The 18455-nt window shown below is 43.4% G+C and overlaps 7 protein-coding genes across 7 annotated transcripts; 5 read left to right on the forward strand and 2 right to left on the reverse strand.

The window, feature by feature from the left end:
- Positions 1 to 1828: 1828 nt before the first annotated feature.
- I203_106437 (uncharacterized protein) lies at positions 1829 to 4055 on the forward strand (the record flags this gene model as incomplete). Its single annotated transcript, XM_019150950.2, has 14 exons — positions 1829 to 1939; positions 2017 to 2047; positions 2112 to 2193; positions 2291 to 2351; positions 2442 to 2548; positions 2627 to 2675; positions 2744 to 2775; positions 2880 to 3109; positions 3189 to 3262; positions 3336 to 3498; positions 3569 to 3577; positions 3644 to 3724; positions 3800 to 3918; positions 3990 to 4055. 14 exons carry the CDS (start codon positions 1829 to 1831, stop codon positions 4053 to 4055), a joined length of 1215 nt encoding a protein of 404 aa, XP_018999827.2.
- Positions 4056 to 4766: 711 nt separating this feature from the next.
- I203_106438 (uncharacterized protein) lies at positions 4767 to 5018 on the reverse strand (the record flags this gene model as incomplete). The annotated part of the gene is made up of 1 exon (XM_065517971.1): positions 4767 to 5018. The coding sequence occupies one exon, from the start codon at positions 5016 to 5018 to the stop codon at positions 4767 to 4769; it is 252 nt and encodes an 83-aa protein (XP_065373275.1).
- Positions 5019 to 5533: 515 nt separating this feature from the next.
- On the reverse strand, positions 5534 to 7631 carry I203_106439 (uncharacterized protein; the record flags this gene model as incomplete). Its single annotated transcript, XM_019150951.1, has 11 exons — positions 5534 to 5637; positions 5712 to 5917; positions 5995 to 6104; positions 6176 to 6257; positions 6328 to 6450; positions 6576 to 6742; positions 6823 to 6997; positions 7065 to 7123; positions 7195 to 7264; positions 7326 to 7464; positions 7547 to 7631. 11 exons carry the CDS (start codon positions 7629 to 7631, stop codon positions 5534 to 5536), a joined length of 1320 nt encoding a protein of 439 aa, XP_018999828.1.
- A 406-nt stretch (positions 7632 to 8037) lies between these two features.
- Positions 8038 to 10249, forward strand: I203_106440 (uncharacterized protein; the record flags this gene model as incomplete). Its single annotated transcript, XM_019150952.1, has 5 exons — positions 8038 to 8463; positions 8592 to 8890; positions 8999 to 9578; positions 9672 to 9849; positions 9957 to 10249. The coding sequence occupies 5 exons, from the start codon at positions 8038 to 8040 to the stop codon at positions 10247 to 10249; spliced, it is 1776 nt and encodes a 591-aa protein (XP_018999829.1).
- Positions 10250 to 10743: 494 nt separating this feature from the next.
- Positions 10744 to 12186, forward strand: I203_106441 (uncharacterized protein; the record flags this gene model as incomplete). Its single annotated transcript, XM_019150953.1, has 7 exons — positions 10744 to 11012; positions 11079 to 11097; positions 11217 to 11354; positions 11418 to 11496; positions 11600 to 11819; positions 11911 to 11980; positions 12046 to 12186. The coding sequence occupies 7 exons, from the start codon at positions 10744 to 10746 to the stop codon at positions 12184 to 12186; spliced, it is 936 nt and encodes a 311-aa protein (XP_018999830.1).
- A 1646-nt stretch (positions 12187 to 13832) lies between these two features.
- On the forward strand, positions 13833 to 14911 carry I203_106442 (uncharacterized protein; the record flags this gene model as incomplete). The annotated part of the gene is made up of 5 exons (XM_019150954.1): positions 13833 to 13910; positions 13976 to 14011; positions 14091 to 14154; positions 14285 to 14517; positions 14636 to 14911. 5 exons carry the CDS (start codon positions 13833 to 13835, stop codon positions 14909 to 14911), a joined length of 687 nt encoding a protein of 228 aa, XP_018999831.1.
- Positions 14912 to 16462: 1551 nt separating this feature from the next.
- Positions 16463 to 18345, forward strand: I203_106443 (phosphate:H+ symporter; the record flags this gene model as incomplete). The annotated part of the gene is made up of 4 exons (XM_019150955.1): positions 16463 to 16598; positions 16666 to 16877; positions 16947 to 17160; positions 17228 to 18345. 4 exons carry the CDS (start codon positions 16463 to 16465, stop codon positions 18343 to 18345), a joined length of 1680 nt encoding a protein of 559 aa, XP_018999832.1.
- Positions 18346 to 18455: the final 110 nt, after the last annotated feature.

Here is an 18455-nt window from a genome sequence, read left to right on the forward strand (position 1 = left end):
GATGATAAAGGTGAGGAGGATTTGAGTTATCAAGATAGGTCGGTTACAAGAGCGCGATCAGAACGACGGCATGTTGATTAAATAGCGAGAGGAGAACAATTACGATTCAAGTAAAGATCAGGTCAGCTTTTTCATGTCAATGATACGTCAAAAAATGTTATAGGTTCTCAAAAAAAATGTTTAAAAATGATTATTAATCATCTTGCTGTGGTAAAGAAATTCCATGATCCGAACAATCCACAGTTGATACAGTATCATAACGAGAGAAAAAGAATTATTTTCGGGAATACCATAAACATACCGTTATGCTTAGTGGGGTTGGAAGTGTGGTAGAGAAAATGAAAAGGGATATCCTAGTAGTTCATCTTATCGGAGTATTCCTCTGGATGTTTACTTCTTTCAAAAAGCAAAGGTCAGAAAAACAAGATGTGGCTTAAGGGTTACCTCACTTTCCATGAAATGTCTCGGCGGGCTTGTAGATGATATTGGATGAATGATCTCGGGAAAAAGTGCTATTGCTGCACAGTAAAATATGGGTGGAGCTGGTACAGTACCTTTGAGACGTTCCGGAACGTGAAGAGGTGAAGTAGATATAGGTTTAGACGAGGAGTCACATGGAAAGGGCGAACGACCAATTTCGGCTTGGGTGGAGCGATGAAAAGAAAAACAAGGTCGAGACCGTTTCATGAGACACCCACTCACCTTGTAAGTTATCTCTCTGAACAGCAAAGAAGATGTCTGAGCGGAAAGGAGATGGAAGATTAGATTAATGCTTCTTTCTTTGTATTCCCTTTTTCTTGTTCCTCCCTGAGTCTCGACTTTCTTTGAAGATGAAGAAGGAGCAGTAAGCATGAAGTGAGGAACGAGACACGAACACGAACATACCAAGACACGAGGGGTAGTATTTACAAGGTCACGATTTTTTAATCTATTGCAGGGTCTTTGGTCTTTTGGTCTTTTGGTCCTTCGGTCCTTTGGTTCAGCTGGAATCGATCGCAACAACGAGCATAGTGAGGGGAAGACGAGTGACGTAATGACTTATGCAAGCACAGTCCAACACAGTGGCGTTTCACATGGGCGCATCCCGCTTTGCCCAGTGGAGATTGAGCGGTAAACCGAATAAGAGATGCATGGTGGTACATATCTCAGTTTTGAGTGCTTGGTATGGGTACGAGGAAGCGGGCTTAAACGGGGAATTGGCTGTATATGTGGTTATCTGCGCTGGAGATAACATGTACGTGTGTTACGTTAGTTGGTAGTCACCCCTGCCGAAGGAGTGTCGGATAAAATGATCAGCTATGGTGTTGGGCATCACAATGGTGGTCAAGTTCTGTGTTGTGCTCCTACTTCCGACATTATAACAAACAAACAGCAGAGAATTGCATGATGAATCGATCACGATGTAGAGGATACATGCGGTATCAGGCTGATATGGGGCTCACTAAATATAGCAAAGAGCCGTTTAGGCCGTAATCCTTAGCTTGATATCATGTGGAGGTCAACCAGGCAAGTCCATCGTCATCTGACAATTTACAAGTGCACGTTTCTCACGCATATCGGCGTATGGGCTATTTATAAGTGTGAAGAATGATACGGTATGGCAGTTATCAACCTCACCAAGCACAAGCATGTGGTCTACACTGCGACTAAGCTAGCCTAAGTGTAGGACATGATAAATGACGACGCACACTCATATCGATAATCATGGGGACCATGTCGGTTATAAGAACTACCATAACAGCCATGCTTTATGAGGTATATGTATTCCCATGTATACACTCTGCGTTGTAAGTTCTCGGAAGAATATATAAACAAAATTATCATAGCCATGCTACCACTACCCCTAATCCGCTCTCGACTTGTCTTCTCATCTCGCAGACAAATCTGTAATCTGAACAAGAATAGGACATTCAGTACAGCATCATCGAACATGGTCAAAGTGAGTCAAGCTCAACCTTACGAGTATTCGTGTTATCCCTCACAAGGAGTGTGCGAGCTGACACGAGATGCCTCAAGGTTCTCGCAGTACTATATAAAGGCGGCCAAGGTGAGGATTACCCATCATCCTCTTATTCAAGGACAGTCATGATACTGATTTACTCCTGTTATAGCCGCAAAAGAAGAACCACGTCTTCTCGGTACGATCGAAAACAGTCTTGGTATCTCTGAATGGCTCAAGAAAGAAGGTCACGAGTGGGTTTCTTCTTATCAAATACAGTCGACTCTGCTTTCGCAAATGAGAATGATCTTACAGTGCTGACTATATATAACCTACTACACTCGCATTCAGACTCATCGTAACGGATGATAAAGAAGGACCAAACTCCCAATTCCAAAAACACATAGCCGACGTGAGCATACCTTCCTCGACCATACCTCTCATATCTGGTATTCAACTACTGACTTATCTGCTTGTTCACTTAATCTCTTGCGATATTCAGGCTGAGATTCTGGTTACTACGCCTTTCCATCCTGGATACCTCACCGCGGACCTTATCGAAAAAGCAAAGAACCTCAAATTATGTGTCACAGCAGGTGTAGGATCCGAGTGAGCTTTATACTTTTAGAATACCATACAAAGTGGCGTGAAAATATCGTTGAGCTCACCTGGAGGGTTGCATGACAGTCATATCGATCTGGATGCTGCCAACAAGAAGAATATCACCGTTGCCGAGGTGAGTTCGAGTTCTCTCATACTTCCGAATTATGTGAACTGACATATCATTCGAATTGATGCGATTAGGTATCTGGATCCAATGTAGTTTCAGTAGCAGAGTATGTCTATGTCCATCTCTTTGTTTCCCTTTATCACAAAAATGATAATCAGTGTACGGTATATCATGTTAACATTGTTAACATTGTTGTCATTTGTTTTTCAGACACGTTGTAATGTCGATTCTGCTCTTGGTCCGAAACTTTGTCCCAGCGCATGAACAAATCTTAGCAGACGATTGGAACGTTGCCCAAATCGCTCGTAACGCATTTGATCTCGAGGGTAAAACGGTTGGTACAGTCGGTTGCGGTAGGATCGGATATAGAGTATTGGAGAGATTGAGAGGTTTTAATTGTAAAGAACTATTATGGTTTGATTATACTGATTTACCTGAAGGTAAGTCTAGTCAATTTCCCTTACAGTATAATGAAGACATGTCATCATTGTGCTAATCAATGAAAGTTACTCCACGTAGATAAGAAAACACCCGATTTCAAGAGGGTAGATAAGTTGGAAGATATGTTGGCGAAATGTGATGTCGTTACTATTGTGAGTGTTTCTTCTTGATTGTTTGTTTGTTCAATTATTGATACATTCGTTTCTGTCATCGTATTTGGTATAGAACTGCCCTCTTCATGAGAAAACCCGAGGACTGTTCAACGACGAGATCATCTCCAAGATGAAAAAGGGAGCTTGGTTGGTGAATACCGCTAGAGGAGCTATATGCGATAGGAACGCAGTCAAGAAAGCTTTGGAGAGCGGTCAATTGAATGGTTATGCCGGTGGTGAGCTCATCGTTCAATACGTACATCTGAACGTCAGTAAAATAAAGCTAATGATCTTCACACTGTTCAGATGTTTGGGGTCAGTTGAGACTATATGTAGCAAGTTCACAAACGGTCACAATCAGCTGATGTATTTGATATTTAGACGTCCAACCTGCTCCTAAGGATCATCCCTGGAGACATGCATTCAACACTCTCGGGGGAGGTAATGGTATGGTACCACATTGTAAGTTGACACCTCACCATGACTGGGAAAAGAGTCTCCTTTGACTTGGGACACTTACCTGCCTAACTCCTGCAGATTCCGGAACCACCCTCGACGCCCAAGCTAGATATGCCAATGGCGCAAAGGATATCATTCAAAGATATCTTGCAGGCAAGGAACAAAACCCAGCCAATTTGATTGTTATCGATGGTGATGTGAGTGATTCTCATTTCGAAGAAACAGCCAGGAGAGATTTTGAGAATCTGATTTCGATTGTGATGAATAGTACGCTTCCAAAGCTTATGGTCAAAGGGAGAAGAAGCCCACTGGCCAAAAGCCTGCTGGTCCTTAGATGATGAGGGCTGGAATGAGATATCACTATGTCTGACACGAATGAACAAAAGAAGAAGAAGAAGAGAGAAGTAAGAAGCAAATGACCAACTGAATTATTGTGAATGTACAATGTATCGTATGTGATCTTTGTCACTTTCGTGTGGTGTCCGTCTGAAATGGCGATACGAATCAGCACGGAGAGATATAATGCATTTCATTCTCCTATTCTCATTTACCCACGGAGGGGAGGGATGTTCGTCATTATGCTAAAATGTATCTATGTTGATGAGAATACGACGTGCGTGGTGAATGTGCTTTCTGTGTGATTGGAAAGTGGCCGAGTCAGCATACAACCCAATATCAGTAATCGATGAATGGGAAAGGGTTCTTGTTGGTCCTTGCGAGTCGGTAATGAAGAATTAAAGAGATGTACTCACTTTTTGTACAACTATGTTTCTTATATACAATATGTGATTCTATGTTCTCTCATTTCCGCTCGATCTACTTCCATTGATTTGAAGATCAGCAAGAGTATCGATATATGCTGAAATTGAATCCATCTTTATCCCTCGCTCGAATGGCCATCATTGATCTTCTCCTATTTCTCATGCGCTTCCTGCCCTTGCTCTTTCCTACTACTTTCATTCCACATCCCATCCACTACCTTCCACCAGATCAAAATTCCCTAACCCCGGATGATAGCTGATACAACTCACCTCTATTGTCATTTCTACCTCTCTTCCATGAACCTCCTCTTCCCACGCTGATTCATCATTACCACCACCTCGTTCCTCCTACCATCCATCGATCCCATGGAACCCATCGACCTCATCGAACTGCCATCTAATCTAGCTTCACCGTGTGATTTGACAGGACAGGGGAAAGCAACCACTATAACTGCTCCTAGGAAAGTCGCTGTGAAAAGTGTGGAGAGAATGGAACGCTGTTTTGGGCGGAAGTGGGTTAAGAGTAGAGGGGCCATGTTCGTTGTTATAATAGGATTGGAATTATGTTGGAAGATGGCGAGTTGGTTCTATCAAGAGGTTTTCCTCTTTGTCGATGTGTTTCGTCTCGAGGTATGGGTCTTTGGTCGAGGCTGAAAAGCAATTCTCCTTTTGTCTATGTGCGATTGGTGATATGTGTTTTGTAGTGTTGAGCTATATGATCATGAATTTCAGTCGCTCCAAGATGTACATATGAGTAGCGGAATGGGAAGGAAAACATCCTCAAAACGATTGGTCCAACCGGATCCAACCAGAAAACATTTCATTCCATCTCCAGAGCATTTTTGATTCCGCTCTCGAGTCACATAGTCTGCACGTGGCAGGGGAAGGAGCAGCTCTTACTGAGGAAACTCGACTCTGCTGCTTGCAGTAATATTGCTATGATACATGTATAGAGGTATGCGCGATATGTATGAATACGTATTGTATGTATACGTATATGATGATGTTCCCTGCTCTAGCTCTAGTCTCTAGATCTACTCTATATCTAGGTCTACTCTACAACAATAGTTTTCCCAGCAGGTAAAACGCAAAACTGATCTTCCGTAACATCCAATTTCTGTCTAGCTATCTCTAGGTCTAAGGGTGGTTTGTTATCTATGTTTACCATTTCACAAGAATCATCATTAGCGAAATAACGTATTATAGGTTATAGGATGGAATTCACTCACACGCCTCATCACTCATCAACCATGTTCCCCAATGCTGAGCCACACTCTTACCCACTTTCATCTGCAAGGCCATCCTGACTGCTCCCTCTGGGTCGGTATGCTGGAGATGCATGTGCCATCGGGGTTCATACGATCCTATAGGTATTGCAGCTAGGTCTATTGGACCTAGTACTCGACCAACGGCATGGTACAGTGTTGGTGAATAGCTGATTTCCGTACGACATGAATCAATCACGTCAGTCACATCACACCCGGGACAGTATACTTTTGACGACAGACTTACCCTGTATCACCTAGATGTATGAAGGATTTGGGTTTCTCCGTATGTGATTTGACGTGGAACGCAGCCCATAGGGTCGCATTTGTATCTAATGGTGATCTAGCTGACCAGTGCTAAACCGAGAATGAAGTGAAGATTACCAGCTGATTCAAACAGACTACGCAAAGTTTATCAGCTGACTTACCATGGTAGGTACAGCGGTAATAGTGAACTGTCGATCTTTCTGACCCGGTCTCGATAACGTATGCTGACTCTGCTCCCACCAGCTACATATATCAAAACAAGCATGGATATCAATATTACTCTCTCATTGAGAGGATGACGAACACCACTCACTCCAGCTCTGTCACTCTAGTCACACCAAACTTGCGTATAAAAGGTGCTACACCCTTGGGTACGAACCATTCGCAACTATCTCCTAGTTCTTTGATCGCCTCTGGATCTAGGTGGTCGAAGTGGCTGATTTCGATGTTTTTATATATCAGATGATGCACTTCTTGTTTGGTCAAATTGTAGGATTGTTGATTTTGTTTGAAATATGATGTATGGTTTCAATACTGTATATATACTAGAGTTTTACTCACTTATGCGAAACCAGTACCACATCGACCCTCTTCAACTCACTCAATTCACATGGACTAGGCCTCAGTCGTTGAGGAGCAATTCGAGAAGGTAAAGTTCGATCGGACAGTGCTGGATCAGTGAGGATAGTGAGGTTATCTAGCGTAACGTATGAAGTCGATTGACCGAGCTGCAATTTACATATGATTTCTATCTCATAAGCCAAACCTCGATGAGAAGCAATGATCCTCTAAAAGGATTCAGACTTACCCATGTCAAAGTCAACTTATCAGTCACATCGACATTTGAACCTCCACTACCTGAATTCCGATTTGTCGAGCTTGAGCTTTGTTTCTCTGCTGAAGAGGACGAAGAAGGGTAAAGTAATGAAAAATCGGGTCGTTCCAGCGGTAAATCCGGTATAGGTCTTTCAGGCGGTACTCCACTATAGACCAGACACGTCAGCTTATCTTTCACCGCTCCAAGTGGATTGTCAAAGCGAAGAAGCTGACCCGTTGTAGAATAGTTTGAGCGTTATGGTAGAAATGATGATCTTCCATAATGCCCATTCCTAATACAGTACATTAGCTCCTTTTTCATCATCTAGAAAGACAGAACTCTGGAGGAGTAATCGTAACCCACCCATGCGCCTTGTTCTCTCCATTCTACATACGGATTCCAATACCTCCCAGCGAATTTCAAACTTGAATATCTACATATAGCCCCTTGCAATCAGCTTACACGTTTATTGCTTAGCAGTGCATTGAGCTGACCTCTTCTTCAATGCTTCCCTTTCGATCTCTTCAGCAGGTTTGCTATAGTCCGGGCCGTCACCAGGTAGACCCATGAGTGTATGTGATAACTCTCGATTACGTTCCCTTATATGAGATCGCCGCAGCGTATCGGTGTATGCTATGACGGTACAGGACGGTTAGTATGTCCTCATCACTAAAAAGATGAACAGGGTATCAAGAGATATTGATAGTTGACTCACCATAGTATCCTAGCCAAGCTCCTGTCCATGCTACAGGTAAGATGATAGCAGCTCTTTTCAAGCCGTATAAACTTGCTGCGTACATCTTAGATGGTCGATGGTCGATTGATCGATATTGATTGTGTATGTTTTCGTTACTGATACATCTGTCCAAGAGTGAGTGAGTTGTATGCCTATGTTTCTTGTATTTCTACTATCTTCTATACTCTATCTTGATCTTGTCGTTCTGTCGTTCTTCGTTGTTGTTGCTATTGCTGGTAAAAGGATGAAAAGAAAAGGTGAATCTGCAGGACGATCATCTGGAAAATCAGAATACACAGCGAAGAATAGATGGTGAGTCATACCCACGTGGCAAAAAGGATAATTCCAGCGAACAAAGCTCATGAGAGAGAGCCGTTCCGATTTATCCGCTCTATCTTACTTTTCGAATTATTTCTGTTGATACATCATCATCAGCTTGTTGGCTTTGTATAGCATCCTCATAGATCAAGATGAGCAGACCTCAGATACTCTTACGAGAAGCTCTCAACGTCACATCGACTCCGAGGGGGGTGAATATCGCAGGTCCATCGAGATTAGCTATAGCTTTAACCAGCCGGTCCAATCCTTCGATATGTCCAATCCACCATCCTCATCGATATTACGCTACTTCAGTCTCTAGTAGTAGTAGCAGCAGCAGCACCAGTAGTAGTACATCAACGATCATACAGAAACCTCAACCTCATCAACATCCGGCATTCGAGTCCCTGTCGCAGGAACTATCCTCAACTCAACCATGTTTTGGTGCTAGGGGAGATGAGATTGAATTGTTGACTTCCCCACAGATGTTCTACGGAAGACTGATAGAGATGATCAAGAGGGCCAAGAGGAGGGTGTTGATAAGTAGCTTGTACATAGGTACCGAGGAGGCTGAATTGGTGAGTGACGCTTTACATGTATAGATCGATTTATATTCCATCCTGAATAGCTCGCTACTCTGGAGTATCTTCCCTTCTTGATCTATCGCGGTGCAGTCATAATGCTCATTCCATGCACATTGCCTCAGGTCGAATCGATACGTCAGGCATTGACCAACAATCCCCAACTACGTACAGTCTTCATACTAGATTATCATCGATCAACTCGACTATCTCGAAATTCTTCTTCCTCATCCTTACCACCTTCCACCGCTCATCTGCTGCTACCCCTCGTAGAGACTTTTCCGGATCGTTGTGAAGTATGGTTATACCGTTCTCCGAAATTACGTGGACTGCTAGAGAAGATCGTTCCGGAGAGGTACGACGAAGGGTGGGGTACCTGGCATGGGAAATGGTATGGTGTTGATGACGAGGTATTGATAAGTGGGTGAGTAATTTCCAACTATATGCTCTAACCTACGTATAAATACCAGTCGAGCGTCTATATAGCGAAAGAGAGTCAATGGTTGCTAACCAGACTTGATTGATGATACAGAGCCAACCTCGCTTCATCGTATTTCACAAATCGACAAGATCGATATATCCATTTCAAGTCCAACCCCTCATTGTTATCCTACTTATCATCCCTTACTCGACTATTCACTCAATACTCATACCTCTTACATCATTCACCTCCGGCACACATCTCGCCAACTTACACAGTCCCTTTACCCAATCCTTCTTCCTCTCCTTCATCTTCAAGTAGTATTACTTCACGAGCATCATTGATATGGCCCAGTGCGTCTATTCACCCACGTCGATTTTCCACCCATGCTCTAGCGACTTTGACAGCATTCCAAAACTCATGGAGATCGTCCAATGCAAATAGGTCAAGAAGGGTAGATATCGATACGTGGTTTTGGCCAGTGATACAATCTGGCGTACTAGGTTTGAAGGAAGAGGAAAAGAATTTGGTGAAAGTTTGGAATGCGATTAAGAAAAGTTATGAGAGTGACGAAGAAGGTAGTAAAGTCAGAGTCGACTTGACATCAGGTTATTTCGGATTATATAAGGAATATAAAAAATTGGTCTTGGATAGCCCGGCAAGTACGCAGATCATAGCTGCTAGTCCTAAAGTAAGTGCATAGACTCCCAGTCCCAAATCCTTCCTTATGATCCCTTCTTGTTCATTGGAGGAATTCAAGCTGAATTTGGCTTTTTCGTATCAGGCAAATGGATTTTACGGGTCGAAAGGGTTTTCAAGGCTGATACCTGAGGGATATACGTTGTTGGAAAGTAGATTTCATAGCGAGGCTGTTAGAAGAGGACGTGCATGGGATGAAGAGAAAGGTGTAGGTGTGAGATTGAGAGAATGGGAGAAGGAAGGTTGGACATATCATTCCAAAGGTGAGTATAGACACCTCATGTATCCATGGGAAGCGTGGTATTATTCCTGCTGCGCCGATGAATGTGAATCGATTTGAAGTTTATACCTCATATTTCATATTTCATAGGAATATGGTTATCCCCCTCCTCCTCCTCATCATCATCATCATCAACCTCTAATTCATTCCTAACATTTATCGGCTCGTCCAACCTGTCCACTAGATCATTGACGTTGGATACAGAATTATCCCTAATCATGATGACTTCTTCTCCTTCCTTGCGGAAATCACTAGGACAAGAAGTGAAAACTATCAACAAGGATTCCAAAGATGTAGGTGAAGTCACGTGGAATAGTGAGGATAGGAAAGTAAGTTGGTTAGCTTGGGTGTTGGTCGCATTGGGCGTAGAAGGGATGTTGTAATTAGTGCATTCGTAATTCTGGAACAATCATACATTTCACGTATACCAATAGAGATTTTCTCATATATCCTGCATGGTATACCTGCTTCCAACGCATAAAACATAGAGACATGTTATCTACACGATTCTTCAATGGATTGGATAGGACCTGCGCCGAGAAAGAAGTGCCACATTGGTGAAAGCATGTTCTAGCATCTTTTTGCATCGAGGAGTGAGGAACGGAATTATCCGGTACAAGCTATGACTGTGATTATGACGCAACCCTGCCAACCACTGAGCTGCAGTACTCGTACTCGTAGATCCCACTCACTCACTCGTCACCACCGAAAAAGATAACACAGCAACCAGCTGCGACTGGAAAAATCCCATTTTTACATCATCCACATATATCTCAAATCATACAAAGCGTATCAGAGATACACCAATATCATCGACACTATCACACAATCATCCAATAACTAGATCAACTCGCCAACCCCTATAAACACCAGCAAGATGTCTCAACCAGGTGAATCAGTCGCAAACCCCATCGTACCCGCTCCCTCAGCTCCATCTCCCATTACTTCCACTTCCACATCCGCCGCTCCTGCTGTACCTGCTACTTCAAGTGGATATACCATCCATGTAAGTGGATTGGCCACCGAAACTACCGAAGACAAGTTACATGACTTCTTCTCTTTCTGTGGGAAATTGATCTCGGTGAAGAAGAGTGGGAACGAAGCGGATATCACTTTTGAGAAATTGAGCGCCATGAGGACTAGTTTGTGAGTGTAGCTATTGCTCTATTACTGAGGAAGTCAAGACTGATACCTGTATTATCATTTGAATAGGATGCTCAATGGTGGTACTGTAAGTCGAACAATTCTTCACTTCTAATTCGACTTATCTATACCCATTATCACCTCCTTCAGGATACCTTTCTTTCTCGACTTCAATATAATTAGTGCTGATCTTCCTTCACTCCACAGCTCGATGGAGCCCATCTCGAAGTCACCTCAGCCTCCGATGCTGAACCCAAGACAGCTTCCGTCCTTCCTACCGGTGCTACCGGCTCGACCGCCATTGGAGCCACCGATGCCCCAATCGGTCAAGAGGATAAACCCAAGGTAGGTCCCATCGGCCTGTGCTGCACATACTCAGACTATGAAGCTAATTCATAAATTGATTAGGCCGCTATTGTAGCTGAGTACCTCGCTCACGGATATGTCCTCGGTGATAACATCATCCAAAAAGCTATTGATATCGATAGTGAGTATCGCGCTCCGTCTAGACCATTCGACCATCATTTATATGATTATCTACCACGTATGTCACGTCCACTTTGCTGACAATGTCTTGTCTGCTATCATAGACAAACAAGGCATCTCATCTCGATTCCTCCAATTCTTCAACTCCCTCGACCAAAATATCGGTAACAAAGTTGTAGGAGAGAACAAGACCGTCTCAGGTAAAATCAACGAGACCGCCGCTGCTGGAGTAGCCAAAGCTAGAGAGGTTGATCAAAATCGAGGTTTCTCCGCCAAATTGCACGATTATTACGCTAGGATATTCAACAACCCTTCTGTACAAAAGTGAGTCTTGTTCTTTTCTCCAGCCTGGCTCGGTGTTCAACGTTGATTTATGGTATGTGATTTTCTGCTAACTCGATAGGCCTCGTGATAGGATCGTACAATTCTATACTACTACTCAAAAACAGGTTTTGGACGTCCATGAAGAAGCCAAGAGAATTGCTGTGAGTACAACCTTCTTTCCTGCTGCTTTGGAATCGCTCGGCTAATATGATATGATATTTTATAGGAGGAGAAGAAGACTCACGTTGCACCCATCCCTCCAGTCAGTGCTACCGCTGACGAACCTGGTGCTGGTGCCGCTATCACCGCTGCCCAAGCTCCTTCGACTGGTGCCCCCGCTCCAGGTGCTGTAGCCCTTGGCCCTTAGACGTTCAAACGTGCATTACGACAGGAGAGAAGGGATATCTTATACCTAATTATTATACATCTCAGTATTGTGTAGATTGAATGGAATTATGCAGTTGTCAATTTGATAGATAGGCAATACTTCAGTCATTCGTTCATCATTCCAACAGATCATCATGGAATACGATAAGATTAAAGATACATAAAAATCTAGGCTATATTGCAAGCCATGTTATAACCCCCGCAGTCCCAGAGTAGTCCTGATCGAGTTATCCTCCCTTCTTCAACTTGAGATCAAAGAAGGTTTTTGAGTATGAGGACGTCACCAAATTGCACTAAAGCCTTTTTATGTATATCGGGGTTTGGTCTATGACCAAAACACTTCTCTTTGATTTCAGAGACTCTTTATCCAGGCATCGAGGATAGAGAACATCGATATAAGGCTACCTCACCATTCCCATACCAAGTCCAAAATATCTCCATCCATACCCTCCACGTCAAACGCTTCTATGGGTTTCCTTTACGGATAAGATGGAGAGGACGCATTTCTGGTCGGGAATTACTTGGTTTGAAATTAACTCAAGGATCCGCTAAGATCGGTCAGACATCTTCTTCCATAAGGAAATAAGATGAAAGGGGGGTTGAAATTCCAGGACCTTGGCCCGCTCGCGAGTGTGAGATGAGATTGGACTATGAGTCATATACATAAGGATGTCAGTGATTGAAGTGAGGTAGAAAGGTATGGTCGAATGAGTGACGGACTTACGGTCCAATCCATCTTGGTTCGTGACGAGCATTGTGACCTTGGAGCTACAAGGTTAAGAAACAAAACATGATCAGCTCTGGAATTTTTCAAGCTCCTGTGGATCGCTTTGTCTTCTTTTGATGAGTATGATGGCTGATGCTCACCTGCGGGAGTGTTTCTTAAAGAGAAGAAAGAAGAAGGAAAAGCAAAAAATCAAAAGTCTCAAAAATCAAAATGCAGAACGTCGAATTCGAGAAGGGATGCGACTCGACCACGAGGCAATTGAGGCAACGGGAATACGCGGCGTTTTGAGATTGGTAAATATGAGTGTTTTTATTACGTAACGCTTCCTTCACACCGCATTGAGATGTCAGAAAAAGGGCTCAACGGGACATGACAGTCGCTGACAGACGCATTGGTATCGGTGCAACATGCAGGACTATAAGTTGACAGAGTGAACCACAGGAGGAACTCATGTGATGAAGCTCCTTCTCGCCCATACGGGAAAATCATGTACGCAGTCAATCAATCTATATAGTTATCTAATCTCTCAACGTGTAAGTAATGGTACGAGTACTCGAAGAATTGCCGCAAATTGCGAAAAAGACTCGTCGATCATTTAATGGCTCGTCAGCCAGGCACCGATCGGACTGTTCACTCTGTCCAACCAACTTGCACGTTAGAGCTATAAATAAAGTTAGCTTTTGTTCGTGATGTTGAGAAGACGAGAAGAGATGGCGGTCATTTACAGTCAAAGGTATCTTGGCAACGGGTAATGAGGAGCGAGTGATGCTTTCTCACCATGTTGTAATTTACGTATATATATATACGCGCATCCACTCCAGAAAGATATCTTCTTCGTCACTAACTGACAAGATCTTAGTCATCAATCATCAAATAAGCATTTCCAGTATCTTGACATCATGCTCTCAATAAAATCGATCTTAGTCACTTCTTTGGTAGCTTCCACTGCATTCGCTCATTTCACTCTCGACTATCCTGTAAGTGTGATGTTCCAACTAATCTCAAATCCAAGATCGCTAACGAATGGCAATTCACATAACAGACTTCGAGAGGGTTTGACGATGATAATGAACCTCAAGTAAGTTGGCATGTCCTCTCTGCTCAACATGGAGACGCAACTTTGTACAGCAATATCTCAGCTAATGGCTTTTCCAAAGTACTGCGGTGGTTTCCCCAACGTAGCTTCACCGAGACAATCTTTCCCCTTAGGTCAAGGCCCGAGTAAGTGTCGCATGTCTTCTCTTCTATCAGCTTTCTAAAACACCCCGTCTTCCATTAATCTTGTCAGTCACCTTGTATTTGCGATGAACCTCCAGCTGACACTATCTTACCTGGCATTTCATCATTCTAGTTTGGATCGACTCGCACCATAATCTCGCAACGGTCGTAGCGTTCATTTCAACCTCCTCAAATCCAACTTCATTCGACGACTTCAACACTACTTCCAATGGGACAAGTATCCCTTTGGCAAGTCCCATCTTCCAGGTCAAACAAGGGGAAGCATGCTTTAATGTTGATTTGGGTGGATTAGGCGTAGGGTTGACTAATGGGAGTGAGGTGACATTACAAGTTCAATATGACGGTGTGAGTACATGTCCCGCCTAACGACTAACCTCCCCTTCGCATCACCACCCTACATCGGCAATCTTTCCTGCAGCATCTTTCAAGGGCCTTCTTACTGACAGACCTATCTGATACACAGGGCGACGGAAACCTCTATCAATGTACGGACCTGGTTTTAATCGAGGGATACTCAATCCCATCAAATGAAACGTGTACCAACGATGCTTCCAAAGCCTCGAACGCTTCAACTACGACTTCGGGCGCAGCCACCAGTGCAGCTTCTACCGCGTCCTCATCTCCCTCCGCGTCAGCTTCGGCCTCTGGATCATCTAGTGGTGCGCTTGCGAGAATTGAAGTGGCTGGCCTGGGTGTGATAGGGGGTTTGATCAGTGTTGCTGGCTTGGTTCTACTTTAGATCTGAGGTACTGCAATTCAGTCTTGGCATTAGAGTAGATAGGTGTTATATACAGTAGATGGTCACAAGCAGGATGTGGTCAAACGAATCGAATCGTATCGTATAGAAGTTCATGTGATCAGCCGTAGAAATAGGTAATCAGTCTTACATGCAGATAATATGTTCATACAATGATCAACCAGAATAAGCCTAAAGCAAGCTTGCTTCCTAACAGAATGGGAGTGTCTAACCCTGCGAGATCACTCCTCAGGCAGAGGCAGTACAGTTTTATATATCGTCATCCTCGTCTCCAAAACCAACCGTAACACTCACCCTCTAGGACTGCTCATCCGAAACTCAATTTTCGATTGATCATGTCACCTCCCAGCCGCTTATCACTGACCAACGTTCCTTTCAGATCGTTTCTGGACTCTATGTTAGGATATATCCAAGATAAACACAAGAGGAGTAACTAAAGCTCTTCGAACGTGCTGGACGTTGCAATAAGCTGTGGATCGCTAAGGAATACTGTAAGAGAGTTAATATGGAATATCCATATAAGCACAGCACAAACGATCCAACTGAGAATCTGGAATGGCACAATACCAATTGACATCAGGTGGGGCTGTTTCCTCTGGGAACCCAAATCTCGTCCGTTATATACATGATGGATTGGGAATTGCCGTCTCAATGTGTGGGAATAACGAAACCACGTATTCAATACGTTACAAATGAAATGGTATGGTATGGTATGGCATGACTCAAAGAGAGTAGAATACTGTACATACCCAATCTCAAACGTGCGTGCAAGTACAAATGGATGTCGATCTAGCAGCGAAGATGGGAAAACTAAGTCACAATCCTGAAAAGTCACTTACGGTATACCGCATTTCTTGTTCTATTTATAGATCTTCCCTACCACGCGACCATCAGCAGATTATCCTTCAAGTGATCGACAGGATGTACAGTGAAAATTCTAAATTTGGATACGTCAGACGAACGTGCGATAAAAATAAGTCCTTCGCATGTGTGTGTATGAATATACCTGGCATAAGTTTATGAGAAACACTTCAATTGATACGAGTATATGTGTGTAGGTACATCCCTTCATTGGCTATATCAATATGAGTGAGAAGAGTTATATAGTCTATTTATAGACATTCGTCTCAAGAACGTTCTTGGCTTTTCAGTTTTTAAGATATGTGGTTAGTCCATCTTACCACTATGGGTTGACGAGTATCGTACCGGCCATTGAAATTGGAGCAGGCAGTCCGGCGTGGGCAAGACTCCATACGTTACACATGGGTCGAGGTTTTGAAGAATTTCATGACCAGCTCCTGTGATTTTCTTACTGTGAATCATATATATTGGACTATAACCCATCAATACCAACAAAGTTCTATCCGTCCTCTGCTTTCCTTCTAAGCTTATTGAAGATATCCTAAATCTCATATTGACCAAAATCTCGACTGTAGAGGATAGCTGTGAACTGTGTTTGATACGATACGAGATCGAATCAGACGATAAATAAAAAAGATCTTGGTCATACCATTACAATCAAGCTAGATCAACATGTCGAGACAATTCGAAGTTGAAAAAGCACGAGCTGAAGTTGTCGTATCAGCTGGTGAGAGACGAAGAGCAGCTCTCGCCGAAATTGACGAAGCGAAGTTCTCATGGTTTCACGCCAAGGCATGTATCGTTGCTGGTGAGTACCCCACTCCTACTACCGTACCATCACAGAGGATTGTTAGGCTGATAATGGGTATTATCAGGTGTTGGTTTCTTCACCGATGCATATGACATCTTCTCCATCTCCATCGCTGCCACCATGATTGGATATGTCTACCACCATGGTGGATCTAACACGACAAACCAAGATCTCGGTATCAAAGTGGCTCATTCGATCGGAACATTCTTTGGTCAATTGTTGTTCGGTTGGTTGGCTGATCACGTTGGAAGAAAGAGGATGTATGGTATTGAGTTGGTACGTGGATCCTTCGCACAATGATGGATTGTCGCAAAATACTGACTTGGCACGATCAACATTGTACAGATGATCATCATTGTCGGAACTCTCGGTCAAGCCGTCGCTGGACACGCTGCTGGTATTAACATTTACGGTGTGATGATCATGTGGCGATTCATCATGGGTATGGGTATCGGTGGTGACTACCCCCTCTCTTCTGTTATCACCTCTGAATTCGCTGCCAGACGAATCAGAGGTAGAATGATGACCGCTGTCTTCGCTTCTCAAGGTTGGGGTAACTGTGAGTAGCTCATCATTCATCAACAACCAAAACAAATACTTGCTAATGTCAATTTGATACGACATAGTGGCATCCGCCATCGTCTCTGTCATCTGTATCTCCGCGTTCAAGAGCCAGATCCACTCTCAGCCACTCACCGACATGAAGGCAGTCGATCAAGTATGGCGACTAATCATCGGTATCGGTTGTGTTCCAGCCTGTGTCGCCCTTTACTTCCGATTGACCATTCCCGAAACTCCTCGTTACACAATGGACATCGAGAGAAACATCAAACAGGCTTCTCAGGATGTTGATACCTACCTTACATCCGGTACATACGTCAACGATCCAATTCACAATAACGAGCGAGCCGAACTTCCCAAGGCATCATGGCCGGACTTCATCAGATATTTCGGTCAATGGCAAAATGGAAAAGTCCTATTGGGTACAGCATGGTCATGGTTTGCTCTTGACATTGCCTTTTACGGTCTAGGTCTCAATTCAACTACTATCTTGACTACAATCGGATTCGGATCTTCTACAGCTTTACCAACAAAACAGGAAAACATCTATCAAACCCTATACAATGCCGCCGTTGGAAATATCATCCTGGCTGTTGGAGGTCTAATTCCAGGATATTACTTCTCTTTCTTGTTCATTGATTCATGGGGTAGAAAACCAATTCAATTTATGGGTTTCTCAATCCTCACCGCTATCTTCGTGGTCATGGGTTTCGGATACAACAAGATCCTCTCTACGGGACCAGGTAAAAAAGCTTTCGTCTTCCTATACTGTATGGCAAACTTGTTCCAAAACTTCGGTCCAAACACCACGACATTCGTCATTCCAGGTGAAGCTTTCCCTACGAGGTATAGATCTACCGCACATGGTATCTCAGCTGCATCAGGTAAATTAGGTGCTATCGTTGCTCAAGTAGGTTTCTCAAGGTTGGTCAACAAAGGTGGTAAAAACCATTTCTTAAAGCATATATTGGAAATATTCGCCTTGTTCATGTTAACAGGTGTATTCTCCACCATGCTCTTACCTGAAACCAAAGGAAGGACTTTGGAGGATTTATCTCAAGAATCTCAAGATCACTTCGTACATGATACGAATGTCTCCCCATCGACGTCACCTTTGCAAAAAGGTCAAGGGAGCGATTCGAATTATGCTGAAGAAGATCCCAGATTAGCCGCTCACGCGTAAACCGGGGACTCGGATTCAAGGCAACAATGAAAAAACCAAAAGGGAAAAAAAAAAGTTTACAGATAGACATAACCTTTCGGTCTAATTTACACACTCTCACTTCTAACTTT

Source organism: Kwoniella mangroviensis (assembly GCF_000507465.2).
Source record: "Kwoniella mangroviensis CBS 8507 chromosome 1 map unlocalized Ctg02, whole genome shotgun sequence".
Taxonomy (NCBI): domain Eukaryota; kingdom Fungi; phylum Basidiomycota; class Tremellomycetes; order Tremellales; family Cryptococcaceae; genus Kwoniella; species Kwoniella mangrovensis.